Below are 18,350 nucleotides of genomic sequence, written 5' to 3'. Positions count from 1 at the left end.
ATTTATTTCATTTGATTTTATCAGCGAGGAAACAGAGAATTTCAGATTTTATCTTTTTTTGTCGTTTCGTGTACAAATCAAAGAACACTCATATTTTATTTAACTAGAGGGAAGGCACCAAAAACTAGAGAGGTAACACAAGGCAAGCTGTTAAAGCATTTCATTTCCTCCATCTACTACCTTAAAATCAATCAAGGTACCGTACAGCATGATCGCTAAAATCCAGACAGCAATGAAGTTTGTCAAAGCTGCACGATCTAAGGTAACGGAAGGAGCAGAGATACAGGTACATGATTTTCGATGGGGATAAAATCTATATTGTAAATAATACTGAAAACAACAACAATCTACGATCCTAGTTATGCATACAAAAAGCCTATGTCTCTTTATCAGAAACCTCGTTGAAAGACAACTCTGCTAGACTCAATCCCGATGATGACTTAATTTGGCCTTGGGAAGGTGCTTCCTTATTTTCCCGCAGGGATTTTGGAAGCCACGACTCGGAGATGCCCCTGGGTATCAGAATGTTGCCAACAATAGGCTGCAAGTCCAGCCAAGGGTCATCAACCATGGACTTATTGACGTAGCCGTGGTCTTGCCAACCAAAGCCACCCCTGCCCCCTCTTCCCCTTGAACCTGGGCTACCATGGTAACTGGGCCCCCTGCCTCGGCCATAAGATGAGTTCTGGCTACCTCTTGGTCCATAATTCATCGGGCTGCCCCCTCGGCCAGGATTTGGGTGCCTGAACCCAAACCTAGGAGGATTTGGATAAGATCCTCTACCAGGAGGGCCAGAATGTGGACCCCAAGGAGGTGGAGCACCAGGAGGTGCTCCTTGGTATCCTGACATTGGATCCTGGAATTGCATAGGACTTCTCCATGGACTGCTCCCTGGTGGATCTCGTGGCATCAGGGGTGAGGAGTGAATTGGCGATGGAGCCCAATGGTGCTGCTGTGGAGGATAATTGTCACCATAATTCCCTGGTGCAGCCAAAGATGAAAAGTTTGAAGAAATGTTCAGGATGAGAGTTGTGGTTATGAATATGATACGCCAGATTAAAACAGAATAAGAAAACAATTAGTAAGTTAAGCATGCAGCAAACTAAAGGATATAATAGCACAGTTATGCTAGATGGATGAGAACCAATAGATGAAGGTAATGCTCACAGGTTGATGGAACTAGTAACTCAAAACAGTAAGGAATCCTCACGTGTAAACCAACCACTCAAAACAGTGCAAGCAAAATGATAGAGAGCATTTTAGACTCATTAACCAAAAAATCTAGTCTAAATTTCTTCAACCAATTAATATCCATTATCCACTATGCCAGTATTGCAAGGTTGCTGTTCTCATCATGGCAATTCAATTCTTAGTGCCATCCTTCGGTTTCTCTGGTTAACCAACTTCAGTAAAATGGAGTGTTATAAGAAACATGTGTGGATGCCAAGAAATTTCAAGCTTACACAACCATTAAATTTGAATCCAATAACATCAGTCTTAGGTGAACTAGATACGACCAATTTTTTATGTCTTGCTGCCGAACCATCTAATTCCTCAGGTAAACGAATATTAACAGGACAATAAGCAAAAGTGCAGAACAAAGATTTCTAACTGAGATGCTAGTGTCAAACATGCAACATCTGAGAATTTGCATTTGGAATCAAATAAAACAATCCGCATTATGCTCAAGAGATTATTACATAAACTGAGACATCACAGAGAATAGCTTTAGAACAGAAGCAAGCCTTTTCAATTCAACTGCAACACTTGTAAAGAAATTAAATCTGAATGTAGCCAAATTCAAGTTAAAATATGTATGTATTCTGACCTAGTAGAGCACATAGAAACCCCCCGGATGGCATCACTATATGCATCATGCACCCAAGAACGCTATCGTTAATACTGAGTTTCCATCCAGAACGATTCCGAGAACTAGTACCAACATTCGGCAAGGCGCTAGGCGGTGACCCATCGCCTAGAGCCTAGGCGTTTTGCTAGGCGGTAGCATATGTTGTACAATTATATATCTTAAAAAAGAAGGAAAGCTGGAGACCACTGGGCCTAAAGCTGGATGGAAAGCCCACCAAACCAGCCCAGCCCAGCTCTTAACTCCCACCCACCTCGCTACACCTTATCCATTCGACTCCCCAACTCTTTCTCCTCCACCCAACCCTTCCTCTGCCCAGATCGCCGCTGCCTGCCCACCCACCCGCGTCTCCTCCGCTGCCCAGGCCATTGCCACCCACTCGTCCCCCGCCTCCTTCACTGCCGCCATGCCGTCGCCCTCGCTCTTGCTCTCGCCGGCGCGGGCCGATGCCCCAGCCTCCTCTTCCTCCTCCGCCGCCACCCGTCCTACCTCTCTCCCGTGGCCATCCCTGCCTCCTCCTCTGCCGTCGCCAGGGGCCGACGTCCACGCCGCCGCAGCAGCCGACATGCAAGCCTCCGCCGTCGCCGCCCGACGCCCCAGCCCACCTGCCCTTTGCTGTCGACGTGGGGGCACCGCCTAGGGTACCGCCTACCCCCTAGGCGAGGCAGAACCCCTCCGCCCGCGACTATGCGCGCCTAGGCGGGCGCGGAATGCCGCCTTTTTGAACACTGACTAGTCCCGAACCTCCACCCTTTCCCCCTTGAGCCTGTGCTTCTATAGTAGTTTTGACCTCTACCTTGACCATATGATGAGTATGTGCTACCCATTGGTCCATAAGTAATATGGCTGCTCTCTGGGCTGGGAATCTGGGATTAGTGTGTCTGCACCCACCAAAGCTAGGTGAATTTGGATATGAACCTCGAGCTGGAGATGCAAAATGTGGGATCTGGTGAGGTGGTGCACCAAAGGGATTTCCTTGGACTCGGTACCCTGGCATTGAAGTCTGGAATTGCATATGACTTGGCCAAAGAGATGGGTAGTCAATGGGTGACGGACCCATATGGTGCTGCTGTGGGAGATAGTAGGTAACTAGGTACCATAGTTCCTTGGTTCAGCTAAACAAGATTCTGAACTCTGAAGTGGTCGCTTATGGCATCCTACACTAAATGTACAGATATCAAGGTGCAGTTCTTGATTTAAGAACATGCAGGCTATCCTGATTCCTGACAGGCCAAATTCATGTAAAAGGGCTACTATGTTTGGCACAAGCTCAAACAATGCTAATGGAACCCATAGGGAAACTGCAATCTGAATGACCCAGCTATAGAAAAACAACCATAATGTTAGGTTAGCTGTTTAAGAATGTGAAAACCCCAGATGACTAATGTGGATTAAACTGATAAACGGCAACTAAGTTGGTCGTCTCCAAATGCAAACCAAGATTGAGGTACAGCTCCTCTACTATGATTTCCCTATGAAAGAATGTTTTGTTCCTGTTGTTTCTTTTGGATCTATCGTTTAGCCAATGTCTGGGTTTGAAACAAGCCTGCATTATCCTTTCCCCCCCTTTGCCTATAGGATGGTATTTGTTTTTATCCTTGTAGCAGGGGAGCGTTTTGTTAAGTTTTAGGTTCAAGTATGACTATAGGCAAGATCAAACTACGGCTGCTAACTCTAGTAGTACTATAAATCGCACTAATACTGAACTAGACACTAAAGGTAAGCAAAGCAGAACATGTGGCCCTAATCCACCATAATAGGGGGGGGGGGGGGGGGGGGGGGGCAGCCTAGGTAGCGGGTTAGGGCAGCGGCCGTACCGTAAGCAGGCGGAGGCGGGCCAGGACGCGGATCGTAGCATAAGGGAGGGCTCTTGCGCTTGTGGGACCAGGTCGGATTGGTGGCGCCGCCGGAGTAGGAGGAGAAGGCGGCGGCGGGGTTGGTGTAGTAGTCGAACCGCTGGGGCGGGCGCGGGCACGGGGAGGAAGCCTGGTCCCCCGCGAGATCGGGATCCGGGAGGAGGCTCCCCGCGGTCGCCGGGGGAGGCGCCTCCGCCGCCGACGCGTTGGCGGCAGAGCGGAGGGCGAGGAGGCGCTCCCGGCGCTGGGAAGAGGACTCCTCCGGCTCGTGCTCGCCGCCGTCCATCTCGACCCTGCTCGTTCAGAGTCGAGTGTCTCCCTCGCTCACTCGCCGCGACGGCGTGGATTGGGGCCGCGATTCGCAAGGGGGCGGCGGCGGACGAGCGGTGCGCCGGTGGGAGGAGAGAGGGAAGTGGACCGACGACCTTTAGGCAAGCAGGCAGGCAGGCCGACCGACTCCGAACAGGCATATGTCAGTCCATCGGCCCATGTAACGACCTTTTTTGTTTCTTCTTTTTTTTTTTGCCGACTTTTTGATACACTTTTAAAAATTAACATACTCCGGAATTTGATAATCCTAGTTTGAAAGATGTGAGCACCTAATTAATCCCGTTTAACAACTTAGGATATAGGAAAAGTGTGTTTTCATCCCTAAATTATTATTTAAAGAAGAGTAAATCGGATCAATAGACATATTTTTTTTAGAGCGGAAAGGCAAATCGCCCTGCCCCATTAGGCAGAGGGTTCACAGCGTTCGAGCATTAAGCATGTTAAAGATAGGACACAGCAGTGAGGCTTTTACATGTAGTATACCATTACAAAAGATAGCTCCGACATCCATACCACTAAAAAATTTGGTGACACCTCTGTAACATCGCGTTTTTTCGTTTTGACGTCTATACCATTCTATCCACCATCCGTTAGAAATTAACAGATCTAGAGCTCTGACATGTGGGGCTAACCTAGTAAAATGACCATTTTGCCCTTTCATTCTCACGAGCACCACATCCTGCTCCGCCGTGAGCTCTTCCTCTGCTCCTCTGCCGTCGGGGCTGCGCAACGCCGCTGCGCCATGCCCCCCTCCCCTCCCCATCGGGGCCGCAGCCCGCCGCCGACGCACCATGGCCCTCCCCGTCGGGGTCGCAGCACGCCGCCGCGCCGTGGCCCTCCCCGAGCTCCGCCGTCGGCGCGGGCCGTCGCAGCTACGCCCCCCTCCCCGTCGGGGCCGCAGCCCGCCGCCGACACGCCCTGGCCCTCCTTGTCGGGGCCGCAGCACGCCGCCGCGTCGTGACCCTCCCCGAGCTCCGCCGCCGCGGCTGCGCGTTGGAGGCCTCGAGCGGGCTTCCGTCAGCGGGAGCCTCCGTCGCCGGCATGGGCCGCCGCATCTGCGCACGGGAGCTCCGTCTCGGGCGGGCCCCCGCCGGCGCGAGCGCCGCCTCGGCCGGGCTGCTGCCGGCGCGGGTCTCGTCGCGGGCAGGGCTCCCCTCGCGGGGCGAGCCGCCGCCGCTGCCCGTGCGAGCCAGGGAGATAGAGAGAGAGGAGAGAGAGGAAAAGAATGGTGGGGGAGGAAGAAGAATATGACAAGTGAGGCCCACTCATCATTGTGAGGAGAGAGTTTAAGCAATTTTTGGCATCTAAGGGTATAATGGACTTTTCGCAGCTCTGTTACCATCCGTTAGCACTCCTTCTGTCCAAAATGGTACAGACGTCAAAACGAAAAAACACGATGATATAGAGGTGTCTCCAAACTTTTTAGTGGTATGGACGCCGGGGCCATCTTTTGTAATGGTATACATATAAAAGCCTCCACAGCAGTGGGAGATACCCCTACAGAGAGGAGTCTTTTACCTCTATGTCATTATAAAAGATGGCAGTTACCTGTGTACTACTAAAAAATTTCCTCACACCTATATACCATTACACTGTATACCATTACACGAACTTTGTTTTACCTACATGCCATTTTGGACGGAATAACAACTAACTGAGCCTAACAGAGGTGAAATGGACATTTCTACCCTGCTGTTACAGGCCTTCCGCGGGTGAGCCCCAACGCGGCTACGCCACGGAGGAGATTCAAGATTCCAAGCCTTCCTGGAGCGCGGCGCGCTCGTGCCGGTCGTCCTCAGGCTCGCCAGCGGAAGGCATCGCCTCCGCGGAGCACGTCGTCGCGAGGCGTGGCGGCGTGTGGACCGCGTAGAGGGCCAGCTCTCTGACGGCGCGGAGGCCAAGTGGACATCAGCGTCGAGGCCGTGCTGCGGGGCAACGGCCAGAGGGCGCGTGACAAGGCCGCCGGGAAGAGGGGCGGCGAATCTTCACACTGTTCGACCAGGAGGTCCCCAGGCGAAGCTCCTCGAGGCCAGCAGCTTCGTCGCGACGGTGCCCATCCAGCGCCACCGCCTCCGCGTGGGCGGCTGAGGAGCCGCTGTGGAAGTGGCTGAAGTGCACGTTGCGGCTGTCCTATGCCTCGACGCGCATGCTGTCGGGCGCCGGCGGCCACGGCCCCGGCTGGTCATGGGTGTCCTTCGGCGGCGGGTGCCCGGCCAGGGCTCGCTCACGGTTGTCCTGCCCCGACATGGCGCGTCCAACGCTGCCTTCAGCAAGAACCATGTGAGCCGGAGGTCTGCCGCCGCGGCGCGCGGGAGGAGCTCGGCCTTTGCCGCGGACGCGCCGCATGGGGCGGTTCGTGGCCGGCGCGGACGCGCGTGTGGCGGAGCTCGGCCGCGGCCGCCGTGGAAGCGCGTGGGATGGGGCTCGGACGCGGCCGCGGCGGACGCGGGCGAGGTGGGGCTCGGATGCGGCCGTGGGTGCACGCGGCGGTCTCGACGCGGCGCCCCTGGGTCCTGGGCGCACGCGCCTCGCCGTGGCCGCCCTCGACGCGGCGGCCCCGGCCGCACTACGCCGTGCGGTTGCTCCGCGAGGAAGGGGGCGAGCAGGCCGGGCTTCGGCGGCGGCATGGCGGTGGGATGCTCTGGTGGCGGTGGCTCATGCCGAAACCGAACACAGGGCACGTCGGCGGGTCGGGAACTACCGTGAGGATAGGGAGAGAAATTTGCGATTTTGCCATTCTCGGAAATGGCAGCGACGGCCGCCAGCGCCACGGCGAGCCTTGCCCTGCTGGCCCCGCCGCCCGCGGACAGCACCGCGAGGCCCGCTGCCAGGAGCAGCGCGGTAACACCTTCCCTTGGAGGAGCCGCGTCGGGAACCCGACCTCCGCCGGCGAGTTTGTAGGCGCCTCGGTGCTGAAGAATAGGAAGAGGAAAGGGAGAGAAAGAACGAGCGTTTTCATCCTGTTCGATCTGTCCGGGCTGTAACCGATGCTGCAAGGGCATTTTGGGTAGGTTCAGCCAAAAAAATGTGGAAAATAAAAAATAATGTGGTAAGTGTTGAAAAGGCATTTCAGCGTTTTGACATCCTATCATAATGGCATTGTGGCGAAACCCAAAAAATTAATGGCTTTCTGACCTGGTGGACTGGCGCGTGGGGCTGGCGCGCTACGACGCCATGGCGCCGGCCTCTTCATCTCCCTCCCAGAAGACACCCTTGATTTGTTCTTCGCACACCTCCTCGTGTACCCAGCCTTATCTGCTCAGTCTCTACTTCCTCTTGCCCCCTTCTCTCCGCTTGTGCCAATCAGCCGCATACCGACGACATGCCGCATGGCCTGCTCCTAATCCTCCCCCAATATTGCATTCAAAGCCCCACGCAACCGCTTGAATTAGTTCCAGGCACGACATGCCATAATCAGCAAGCAAGCTAGCATCGATTTTTCAACGGAGTAAGAAACTGATCATCACTAACGTCCAGGCCTGCTGCGCGCACCGAGCCGAAGGACCTCGAGAAGCTGCAGGCCATCACCGGGATCCTGCCGGCCATTGGGCCTCCTACCTGCTTGTGCTCCCGCCTCGATGCCGTCTCCCGCATTCGTGGCCGCGCCGCCGAACGCCGAACGCCGCCGCCGCCGCGCCGCAGCTTCCTGGCGGCATCGTGACCTCGTGTACATCGACGTGGTGGCGCCGCTGTGCCTACGCCATGTCCGCACCCGAGGCCGGCGATGGCGAGCTCGGCCTGCCAAGAAATGCACGGTGGACATGGTGGGAGACACGGGAGACTGAGGGGATAAGGCTGGCTGTCTCAAGGTCAAAATGGTCCGTTTATGTGGTTAGAGAAGCGAGAAATTATGAAATGAATTGAAAAGGAGGGAAAAGACATTGTAGCAGGAAGACACACTTTCATAATGACATTATAGCAAAACCCAAAAGTTTGATGACATTTTAGCAAAACCCATTTTTGATGATGGTAAAATCGCAAACTTCTTGGATAGGGACAAGTGTGGATTGGGTTGGATGTAACACCCTAATTTAAATTCCAGCATTTATTAATAAATTTAACTGGCTTTATTTAAATTTTTAAGGTTTATTGTGTTAGACTTGCATTTAATCTAAATTTTTGTTTCACAAGTAATTAAAATTTTATCATAGGTTTAAATTTTGGTGTTGCATTCATGCTGGTGCATGGTTTTGTTTTGTTTGTTTGTATTGGAGTTTGAATTCAAATTCATTTGAATTCAAATAATTTTGAGTTGAGAGGAAAGGAAAAGAAATAGAAAAGGAAAGGAACCCAAAACCCAACCCAACAACCCAAACCCACCAGCCCAGCTCAGCAGCCCAAGTCGTCCCAGCCCATCCAAAGCCCCCCCCCCCCCCCCCGGCCCAACCCGCTGCGCACTCCCCTCTGCGGCCCAAGCTTCCCGCGCTTGGCCCACAACCGCGCGGCCCACTCCCAGAGCCCAACTCCCCGCTCCCCGCACCACACGGCCCGCTCGCCCGATCCCACGACTCACTGACAACCTTGACCCACACGTCGGATGTTTCCCCTTCCTCCGCCCGTGAACGTCGCACCTGCTCTGTTTTGCTTCCGCCCCGGACGCCCGCTGCGCCGTGGACCGCCGGCCCCGTAGGACCCACTGAGCAGCCTCCCGTGAGCGTCCTCCTTCTAGAAACTCCACTCCGAGCCTGAATCCCGCAGAACCGCGCCGAATTCCGATTTCTCCGCGCGCACGGATCCGGGCGCAATCCCCGCGATGTCCACGACGGGCATACGTTTCCAAGATCTCCGGACCCTTCTTAAAGTGGCCGTGACCCTCTCCTGCGCCCCACCCCCATCCAGCAACCACCACCGAGCCCTAGAACTTCGCTTCCACCCTCGCCACCGCCACCCAGGTCTCTGCGCCGCCGTTGACACGCGGCCACGCCGCTCCGCCGCACCGGAGGCCCGGCCAAGCTGTGCAGGACACTCGCCGTTGGACCCGCGACGTCCCAGAACCCACTGCTCCCCACTCCGACCTCGACATCGGCCTCGTCCCCGAACTCCGTCCCAGCGCCGCCGCAGGAGCTCCACGCCAACGACTCTGTGCCGTGTTCCAACCCGACCCAAGCCCTTGGTAAGCACCCGAGCCTTTCCTGTCCTCTTTGCGCTAGATGTAGTAGGCCCTGGCGCGCCTTAGGTGCCCAGGCACCGCACGCCGGCGAGGCTCACCGCCCCGAGCCGCCCTCATCGCCGTGCACCACGCTACGCACCCTGCAGCCCCGCGAATCCACTTCCAGTGGATTACGCATGTCACGGGCAGGCTCCAGAGCCAATCCGCGGCCCGAATCGGCCACGAGGACGCCGATTTGGTTTTCTCCGGCGAAGCGCCGCCGCAGGGCTTGCGTTCCCGGCGAGCCGCGCCGCCCCCACGCGCCCGAACCACCCCGGCCGCCTGATCTCGGATCGACGGCCGCGATTAGAACCCCAGTTGTTTGGATCTGAACCGTCCGATCCCGATCCAAGCGCCTAGATCCAATCTTACCGGTTCACCCTGGCGTTTTTGTTAAAGAGACCCTGGGTTTTCTTTGAATCAACCCGCGGTCCAGCTCCTTTCAAAATTAATTCCAGTTAGGTCCCTAATTTAACGTTTTAGCCCCTGAGTTTTATCAGAATCGAACCCGCAGTCCAGCACTAGTCTTTTCACGAGTTAGACCCCAGATTTAATTGTTATTACGTTTTAGCCCTCGGTTTTTGCAGAAAACCCCCTGGAACTTAGTTTTTCTCGCAGATAGGTCCCTGAACCTTATTTTTAGCCTAGAATATGCGTTTTAGCTCCGTTTTAGGCGTTCTTTATATCCACGCGATCGTTGTAACGCGTAGAATAGTTTTTGCTTAGTTTTTCTTGCTGTTTTTATGTATTGATATATTGTTTCTTAGTTTTTGTTAGTGTTTGCTTGTATGCTTATTACTGTGCATTGTTTTGGCCATGTGTTCGTGAGTAGACGTTGATCCATTTGAGGAGCCCCAGTACCAGTACCCGGAGCTTCCGTCTTCCGAGCACTTTGAGCAGCAGCAGGAGCAGTACGAGGAAGACAAGTATAACATGAACAACCCATCACCTTTAAATACATTTACATACTGCATTTTAATACTGTATGCCTATAAAGATTTCCTAGCCATTTTATATCCTTTATACATATCCTTTGGGTTGCATTTTGGTTAGTTGTGCTAGGTTGCTGCGCTATAACACACTCTGGTCCTTTTTAATTAATTTGATTAATGGTTTACTTGAATTTAATTCTGAGAGTGGCCCTCGGTGTGGATGAGTGGCTCACGTCTCGTTAAAAGATGGTTTTTGTAGAAACATGGTTTAGGGGGCCAGCACGGTGCTTAGTGCTTGGTTGGCCACTCTCCATAAGGACCGGTTCATAGAGCGACAACCTGGGACAACAGCGCTACCACAAGGCTAGAATGGGATAGACTTGGCTTACTAATTAGGTCTTTTTGGTTTGGAGTAACTTACCTGCGGGGCAAGAGTAGTAAGCTTCAATGGTCCCTGCTCCTCCGGCTTGGTCTGTGCTTGGATTGCGCTCCTGTGCTTGTACCCCCGGAGGTGGGCCCCATCGTCGCTGACCTAACTCTCGCGGTTACGCCTTACCAACGAGATACTTTGTAACGGCCTCGTAGTGAGTTTGCTAGTCATCTCACCTAAGGAAGTGTGATAAACAACTGGCGTAGCTCACGACTTGTGGGTAAAGATGTGCAACCTCTGCAGAGTGTAAAACTGGTATACTAGCCGTGCTCACGGTTATGAGCGGCCCAGATCCTCCTTTTGATTAGTGGGGTTAGCCCCTTCCGACGAGGGGGTGCCTCTCGGGGTTACCTTGGTTTGGTGTTGGTTTGGTTCTCAGTAGTAACATGTTTAATTCTGATTAATTACTATGTAACTGGGTTAATGGTAATTCATCAACTCGTAGTAAATAGTTTTAATAAAATTTTGCCAAGATTAAAAACTAATGCAGTTGAGTCAGCCAACCTTAGAGCCTCATAGTTTGTGTTATACTTGTTGAGTACAAGTTGTGTACTCACTCTTGCCTCTTCTCTACTTTTTCCTCTTGACTACGCTACTGCTGCTCAGTTCCTGCCGACACGAGGGAGTTCGTTCAGCATGTAACACCCTAATTTAAATTTCAGCATTTATTAATAAATTTAATTGGCTTTATTTATTTTTTCTAAGGTTTATTGTGCTAGACTTGCATTTAATCTCAATTTTTGTTCTATAAGTAATTAAAATTTTACGATAGGTTTAAATTTTGGTGTTGCATTCATGCTGGTGCATAGTTTTAATTATTTGAGTGTGGTTTGAATTCAAATTTTGATTTGAATTCAAACTTTGTTTGAATTAGAAATAGAAGAGAAAAAGAAATAGAAAAGGAAAGGAACCCAAAACCCCAGCCCAACCCAACAGCCCAAGCCCACTCCTCCCTCTCCCTTCCCGGGCGGCCCAGCCCGCACGCCACCCTTCAGCCCGCGAGCGCGCCACTCCTCCACTCCGGCCCAGCCAACCGCGCGCGCGCTCAGCAGCCCAGCGGCCCATCCTTCGCCCGGCCCAGCTAGACCCCGCGCGCCCGAGCCACGCCTCCACCCGCTCGCGGCCCAGCTTCCCTATCCGCTTCGGCCCCGCTCGCGCGCGGGTTCTCACCGACTAGGCGGGCCCACCTGTCAGCCCTTTCGTCTCCGCCGTGCCACACCTCTGTTCACTGGCCCGGCCGCGTTTCTCGCCGTGCCCGCGCTCTGAGCCACCCGCGCCACGTCTGCTGCCCCACAATCATCGCTGCCAGCTCCGCCGCAGCCGCACCTTCCAGAAGCCGGCGTGGATTGGCACGGATAGCGCCGGACCCGTTGCGCCGATCCGCAATCTCCGCAGCTCCGTGACACGCACGCCAAAGCCAGCCCCGTTCCTTCTTTTAAGCACGCAGCCACGTCCCTGGGTTTCCCTAAACCGCAGCCGGTGCCCTAGCCACGTCAATACCACAGCGCGCCGACGAATTTTGGCCGAGATCTCCACCACGGTGAGTTGATCCTCCGCCGGGATTGTTCGCCGCCGTGGGGCTCTGGACCTACCTAACCCCTTGTGATCCTCCCCAGCAACGTCGCGCGTCGGATCCTGCAGCCCAGGCGGCCGGAGGACCACTGTAGCAGCCTCGCCCCCAAACTCTGTTCCACGCCGCCGCCGGAGTCTGACACCGGCACCGCTGCAAGTCTTCTACGCTGAGTTCGAGCATCGCGTGAGCTGTACGGGAAGGTAATGACTCTTTTCGGCCGTAATCCCTTTCCGCCCCGTACCCCTACCGTCCATGCCCCGTCTCACCGGAGCACAGAGGCCGCGCCGCCGTGGCGCGCCCAAACCCACCCATGTAGCCCCGAACCACACCCCGACCCGCATCCGTAGGAACATCCAGTGTGCTGCGCGCATACCCCAGGTAGGCCCGAGCCGGAAACTCCAGCCGAGTGGCCGATTTCGGCCACGCCGGCGAATCGCGGCCGCCAGCGCCGCCCTGCACAGCTACGCGCCCTGCCAGTGCCCCTGCGTACCTCCTAAATGCCACGAACGAGTTCGCCTCTTCTCGCGCTCGCCCCTCGACCAAAAAAACCGAGCCAAACCCGTCCCGAGCGGCCGACTTTGCCCAACTCCGGCGAGCCGGAGCTGCGCCGCCGAAGGTTTGGTCGCCGGCGGCTGTGCGTCCCTGACCCCACGCTCGCCCTGCTCTCTGAGCCGCTAGATCGGGATCGAACGGTGGAAATCTGATCGAGCCGAGGTCAAAGAAATCAAGTACCGGTCAGCGCGCGTAAGTTTTGCTAAAGAGCCCCTTAGCTTTCCGCTGTTTGAACCCGCGGTCCAGACCTGTCCTTTTTGCGAGTTAGACCCTGGAATTAATGTTTATTTACGTTTCAATCCTTGGTTTTTGCAGAAAACCCCCTGGAACCCTGTTTTTATTACAAATAAGCCCCTGAACCTTGTTTTTAGCCTAGATTATGCGTTTTAGCTCCGTTTTTAGCGTTCTTTATATCCACACGATCGTTGTAACGCGTAGAGCAGTATTAGAGTAGTTTAGTGTGCTGTTTTTATGTATTGATGTACTGTTTCTTAGCTTTTGTTAAGTGTTTGCTTGTATGCTTTTTTCGTGCAATGTTTTGGCCATGTGTTCGTGAGTAGACGTTGATCCGTCTGAGGAGCCCCAGTACCAGTACCCGGAGCAGCCGTCTTCGGAGCAGTTTGAGCAGCAGCCAGAGCAGTACGAGGAAGGCAAGTATAACATGAACAACCTATCACTTTTAAATACACTTTCATACTGCATTTTAATACTGTATGCCTATAAGGATTTCCTAGCCACTTTATATCCTTTATATATACCTTTGGGTTGCTTTTTGGTTAGTTGTGCTAGGTTGCAGCACTATAACACACTCTGGTCCTTTTTAATTAAATTGATTAAAGGTTTACTTGAACTTAATTCTGAGAGTGGCCCTCTGTGTGGATGAGTGGCTCACGTCTCGTTAAAAGATGGTTTTTGTAGAAACATGGTTTAGGGGGCCAGCACGGTGCTTAGTGCTTGGTTGGCCACTCTCCATAAGGACCGGTTCATAGAGCGACAACCTGGGACAACAGCGCTACCATAAGGCTAGAATGGGATAGACTTGGCTTACTAATTAGGTCTTTTTGGTTTGGAATAACTTACCTGCGGGGCAAGAGTAGTAAGCTTCAATGGTCCCTGCTCCTCCGGCTGGTCTGTGCTTGGATTGTGCTCCTGTGCTTGTACCCCCGTGAGGTGGGCCCCATCGTCGCTGACCTAACTTTCGCGGTTACGCCTTACCAACGAGATTCTTTGTAACGGCCTCGTAGTGAGTCGCTAGTCATCTCACCTAAGAAAGTGTGATGAACCTCTAGCGTAGCTCACGACTTGTGGGTAAAGATGTGCAACCTCTGCAGAGTGTAAAACTGGTATACTAGCCGTGCTCACGGTTATGAGCGGCCCAGATCCTCCTTTCGATTAGTGGGGTTGTCTCCTTCCGACGAGGGAGGTGCCTCTCGGGGTTACCTTGGTGGCTTGGTTTCGGTTTGGTTCTCAGTAGTGACATGTTTAATCTTGATTAATTACTATGTAACTGGGTTAATGGTAATTCATCAACTCGTAGTAAATAGCTTTAATAAAATTTTGCCAACACTTAAAAGCTAATGCAGTTGAGTCAGCCAGCCTAGAGCCTCATAGTTTGTGTTATGCTTGTTGAGTACAAGTTGTATACTCACTCTTGCCTCTTCTCTACTTTTTCCTCTTGGCTACGCTACTGCTGCTCAGTTCCTGCCGACACGAGGGAGTTCGTCCAGCGCTACCAGGACTACGAGGACTTCTAGGCGTTCGTCTCCCAGTCGACGTCCCTGTGGCGCCCTGCTTCAGCTTCGGAGAGCTTTATTCGTATTTTTGTACTTCGCTTCCGCTGTATCAGACATTTTGTCATTATCGTAATAAATAACATTCGTATTCGCTTTATTATGTCTTTTTACGTGATATGTGCTATGATATACTGTTCATTCTGTTGTATATACGTGTGACTTGATCCTGGCACGTATATGATTGCTCGGTTTATGCTCTTTTATAAACCGGGTGTTACAGAGTGGTATCAAAGCCGTATCGACTGTAGGACGAAGCCTAGATAGAATTGGTCGAGTTTTAGGACTTCTTCTCTCCAATCCTTGCCTGCTGAAACTATTTTACTATTATACCCCTTGACTTCTATGACTTTTTACCCTTCTTGCCTTGATTTCTTTCTCTGAAGAATAGTTTTCGTAGATTTTGGCCTGAATCAGTCATCTGACCACCATGAGTATAGCTAGGTGACCTTTTTATAATAATACGATAGCACGATCCGCGACGCGTTGTGTTAGTCGAGTCTTTTGCTAAACTCGGCTAAGTCGTGAAAATTGACTGCTTGTTATTATGCTATATGTTTGATTTGGATTTTTGAATGATTGCATAGCTTAGTAGTTTAAATTTGTTTAAAGAAAATCACTCTTATGCTGAAGTTAACTAATTAATAAAATGAGTTAGATCGTTGGGGGTAAAACAGTCCACTCTATCCTATCTACTTTATCATGGCTGAGTCTTTTTCCGCAAAGAGTTATCATATCCATCTGAATTTATTCCTGCAATATCCTTACTCGTGAAATCTTTTGTCCAAAATCAGATGGTGAACACCAGGCGTGGTTCTGACCAGCAGGGGCAGAACAACCAGGGTCAGAACACCCAGGGGACCGGGATTCCGATGCCGCCACCTTTGACTCCGGAGCAGTACTTCCAGCTCCAGATGCAGATGATGGCTACCCTGAACAACACTGTTCAGGCTCTTCAGCAGGCTCACACTCAGCCTCCGCCTCCTCCACTGCCGCAGCCTCGCGACAGGCGTGCTGAGTTCCTAAGGGGTCACCCGCCGACGTTCTCTCACACGTCCGACCCTCTTCAGGCTGACGACTGGCTCCGTGCAGTGGAGCGTCAGCTGGACATCGCCCAGTGCGATGATCGGGAGCGAGTTCTGTACGCAGCAGGACAGCTGCGAGGGGCAGCTTTGGACTGGTGGGAGTCCCACCCAGTTCAGGACCGCGAGGCTCTCACTTGGCTCCAGTTCCGGGAGCGCTTCCGCAGCCACAACGTCCCCGCGGGCGTTATGAAGATGAAGCAGAAGGAGTTCCTTGCACTAAAGCAGGTAACCTTAAATATAATCAATCAGCGGTTCATTTTGAGCTAGTGCCCCTTGTTCTATCCTTATGAATCTTGAGTTAATCTTCCGATATCTATCTGTCTTTGTGAATTCAGGGGACTATGTCGGTCACGGAGTATCGTGATCGCTTTCTGCAGCTTGCTCGCTATGCCCCTGCCGATGTTGCGGATGACCGCAAGAAGCAGGAGCACTTCATGGAGGGTCTTGAGGACTACCTCCAGTACGCGCTGCTCAACCTCCGCTTCGATGACTTCAACCATCTGGTTGACAGCGCGCTAAACACTGAGCGCAAGCACCTGGAGATGGAGGACAAGAAGAGGAAGGTTGTCCCCGTTGCTTCCGGCAGCAACACTCGTCCACGCCTCCAGCCGCCCCAGCAGTACCAGCAGCCTCAGTACCGGCCTCCTCAGCAGTACCGGCAGAGGCCACCGCAGCAGTACCCGCCTCGACAGCAGCAGCAGGCGGGGCAGGGCCAGAGGTTACCGGCACCTCCGGCTCGTGCTGCTCCACCGGCACCGCAGGCTCCACGTCCGGCAGCTCCTACCGGACAGCAGGCTCAGGGACCTCCTCGCACCTGCTTTCACTGCGGCCAGCCGGGGCACTACGCCAACGCTTGCCCCCGGAAGGCGCAGGCGGGACAGCAGGGGCGCCCAGCTCAGCCCAGGGCGCCACTTCAGGGCAGAGTGAACCACGTGACGGCCGAGTCAGCGGCCGAGGCTCCCAACGTGGTTATTGGTACGTTCATGGTTAATTCATATCCAGCTACAGTGCTTTTCGATACGGGTGCTACGCATTCCTTCATTACTCAGTCTTTTGTCGAGCATCATGATATTCATACTAGCACATTAAAGAGGTGCCTGTTAGTATCTTCACCGGGAGGACAGTTGAGGTCTCACACTTACTGCCCGAGAGTCAGTGTTTCTTTGAGGGGAGTAGAGTTCTGTACTGATCTGATGGTGCTAGACACCAAGGGCATTGATGTCATTCTGGGAATGGAGACTCTGGCCAAGTGGGGAGTTCGGATAGATTGTGCTCAGAGGACAGTCTTGTTATCAGCTTCCAGTGGCCAAGAGGTTGTTATCAGTGCAGTAGAGCCTTCGGGATTTCTTCATCAGATGGAGGCTAGACCCACGGACGGTATTCGCGTGGTGTCTGAATTCCCGGATGTCTTTCTGGATGATCTGCCAGGTATGCCGCCTGAACGCGCCATTGAGTTTTGTATTGATCTCTTGCCTGGCATAGCTCCTATTGCAAAGCGGCCCTACCGTATGGCACCTATAGAGCATGATGAGGTCAAGAAAACTATTGATGAGTTGCTAGCCAAGGGCTATATCCGTCGCAGCTTCTCTCCTTGGGCTTTTCCATTATTGCTGGTAGATAAGAAGGATGGCTCGAAGAGAATGTGTGTTGATTATCGAGAGCTGAATGCAGTTACTATCAAGAACAAGCATCCACTGCCCCGTATTGAGGATCTCTTCGATCTGCTTCGAGGTGCTCGTATATTCTCGAAGATTGATCTTCGTTCGGGTTATTTTCAGCTGAGGATTCGTCCTGGGGATATTCCGAAGACGGCATTCACCTGCAAGTACGGGCTATATGAGTACACTGTCATGTCCTTCGGCTTGACTAATGCCCCGGCTTTCTTCATGCATCTGATGAACATGGTCTTCATGGATTATCTGGATGTCTTCGTGGTGATTTTCATTGATGATATTCTGATCTTTTCCAAGACAGAAGAAGAGCATGAGGAGCATCTGAGACTCGTATTGCAGAGATTGAGAGAGCATCAGCTGTATGCCAAGTTCAGCAAGTGCGAGTTCTGGATTGACGAGGTTCCATTCCTCGGTCATGTTATCTCTCAGGGAGGCATTGCTGTTGATCCGAGCAAGGTGAAGGATGTGCTCGAGTGGGAGACACCGCAGACAGTAAAGGAAGTCAGGTCTTTCTTGGGCTTAGCTGGATATTATCGGAGGTTCATTGAGAATTTCTCCAAGATCGCCAAGCCTTTGACTTCTTTGCTGGAGAAAAATGTGGCTTTCGTGTGGACTGATGAGCGTCAGAGGGCCTTTGATGAGCTGAAGAAAAGGTTGACTACGGCGCCAGTCCTGACTCTGCCTGACCAGACGAAGAAGTTCACGGTATATTGTGATGCTTCGAAGGATGGTCTTGGGTGTGTTCTGATGCAGGAGGGCAAAGTGATTGCTTATGCTTCACGGCAGTTACGTCGGCATGAGCTTAATTATCTCACTCATGATCTTGAGTTAGCCGCAGTTGTACATACTCTGAAGATTTGGAGGCATTACATGTATGGGCAGCGGTGTGATATCTACACTGATCACAAGAGTCTCAAGTACATTTTCACGCAGAATGAGCTGAACATGCGGCAGAGAAGATGGCTAGAGTTGGTCAAGGATTATGATCTGGAGATTCACTATCATCCGGGCAAGGCCAATGTTGTAGCAGATGCTTTGAGCAGGAGAAGCTATGTCAACATGGCCGTGGCTTTCCAGATGCCTCCAGAGTTATGCGAGGAGTTCAAGCAGTTG

General features: G+C 52.7%; 1 protein-coding gene across 1 annotated transcript; it reads right to left on the bottom strand.

Annotated features, from left to right (window-relative positions):
* Window positions 1-133: 133 nt before the first annotated feature.
* Window positions 134-4,166, bottom strand: LOC120639554 (protein tfg-1-like). Its single transcript, XM_039915409.1, has 2 exons — window positions 3,685-4,166; window positions 134-981 (listed from the first exon to the last, which is right to left on the bottom strand). The coding sequence occupies exons 1-2, from the start codon at window positions 4,007-4,009 to the stop codon at window positions 377-379; spliced, it is 930 nt and encodes a 309-aa protein (XP_039771343.1). The 5' UTR covers window positions 4,010-4,166; the 3' UTR covers window positions 134-376.
* Between the last annotated feature and the right edge of the window lie 14,184 nt (window positions 4,167-18,350).

This window comes from Panicum virgatum, chromosome 7K, assembly GCF_016808335.1.
Source record: "Panicum virgatum strain AP13 chromosome 7K, P.virgatum_v5, whole genome shotgun sequence".
Classification (NCBI taxonomy): domain Eukaryota; kingdom Viridiplantae; phylum Streptophyta; class Magnoliopsida; order Poales; family Poaceae; genus Panicum; species Panicum virgatum.
The sequence above is the reverse complement of the archived record's forward strand: the minus strand, read 5'-3'. Positions and strand labels throughout refer to the sequence as shown.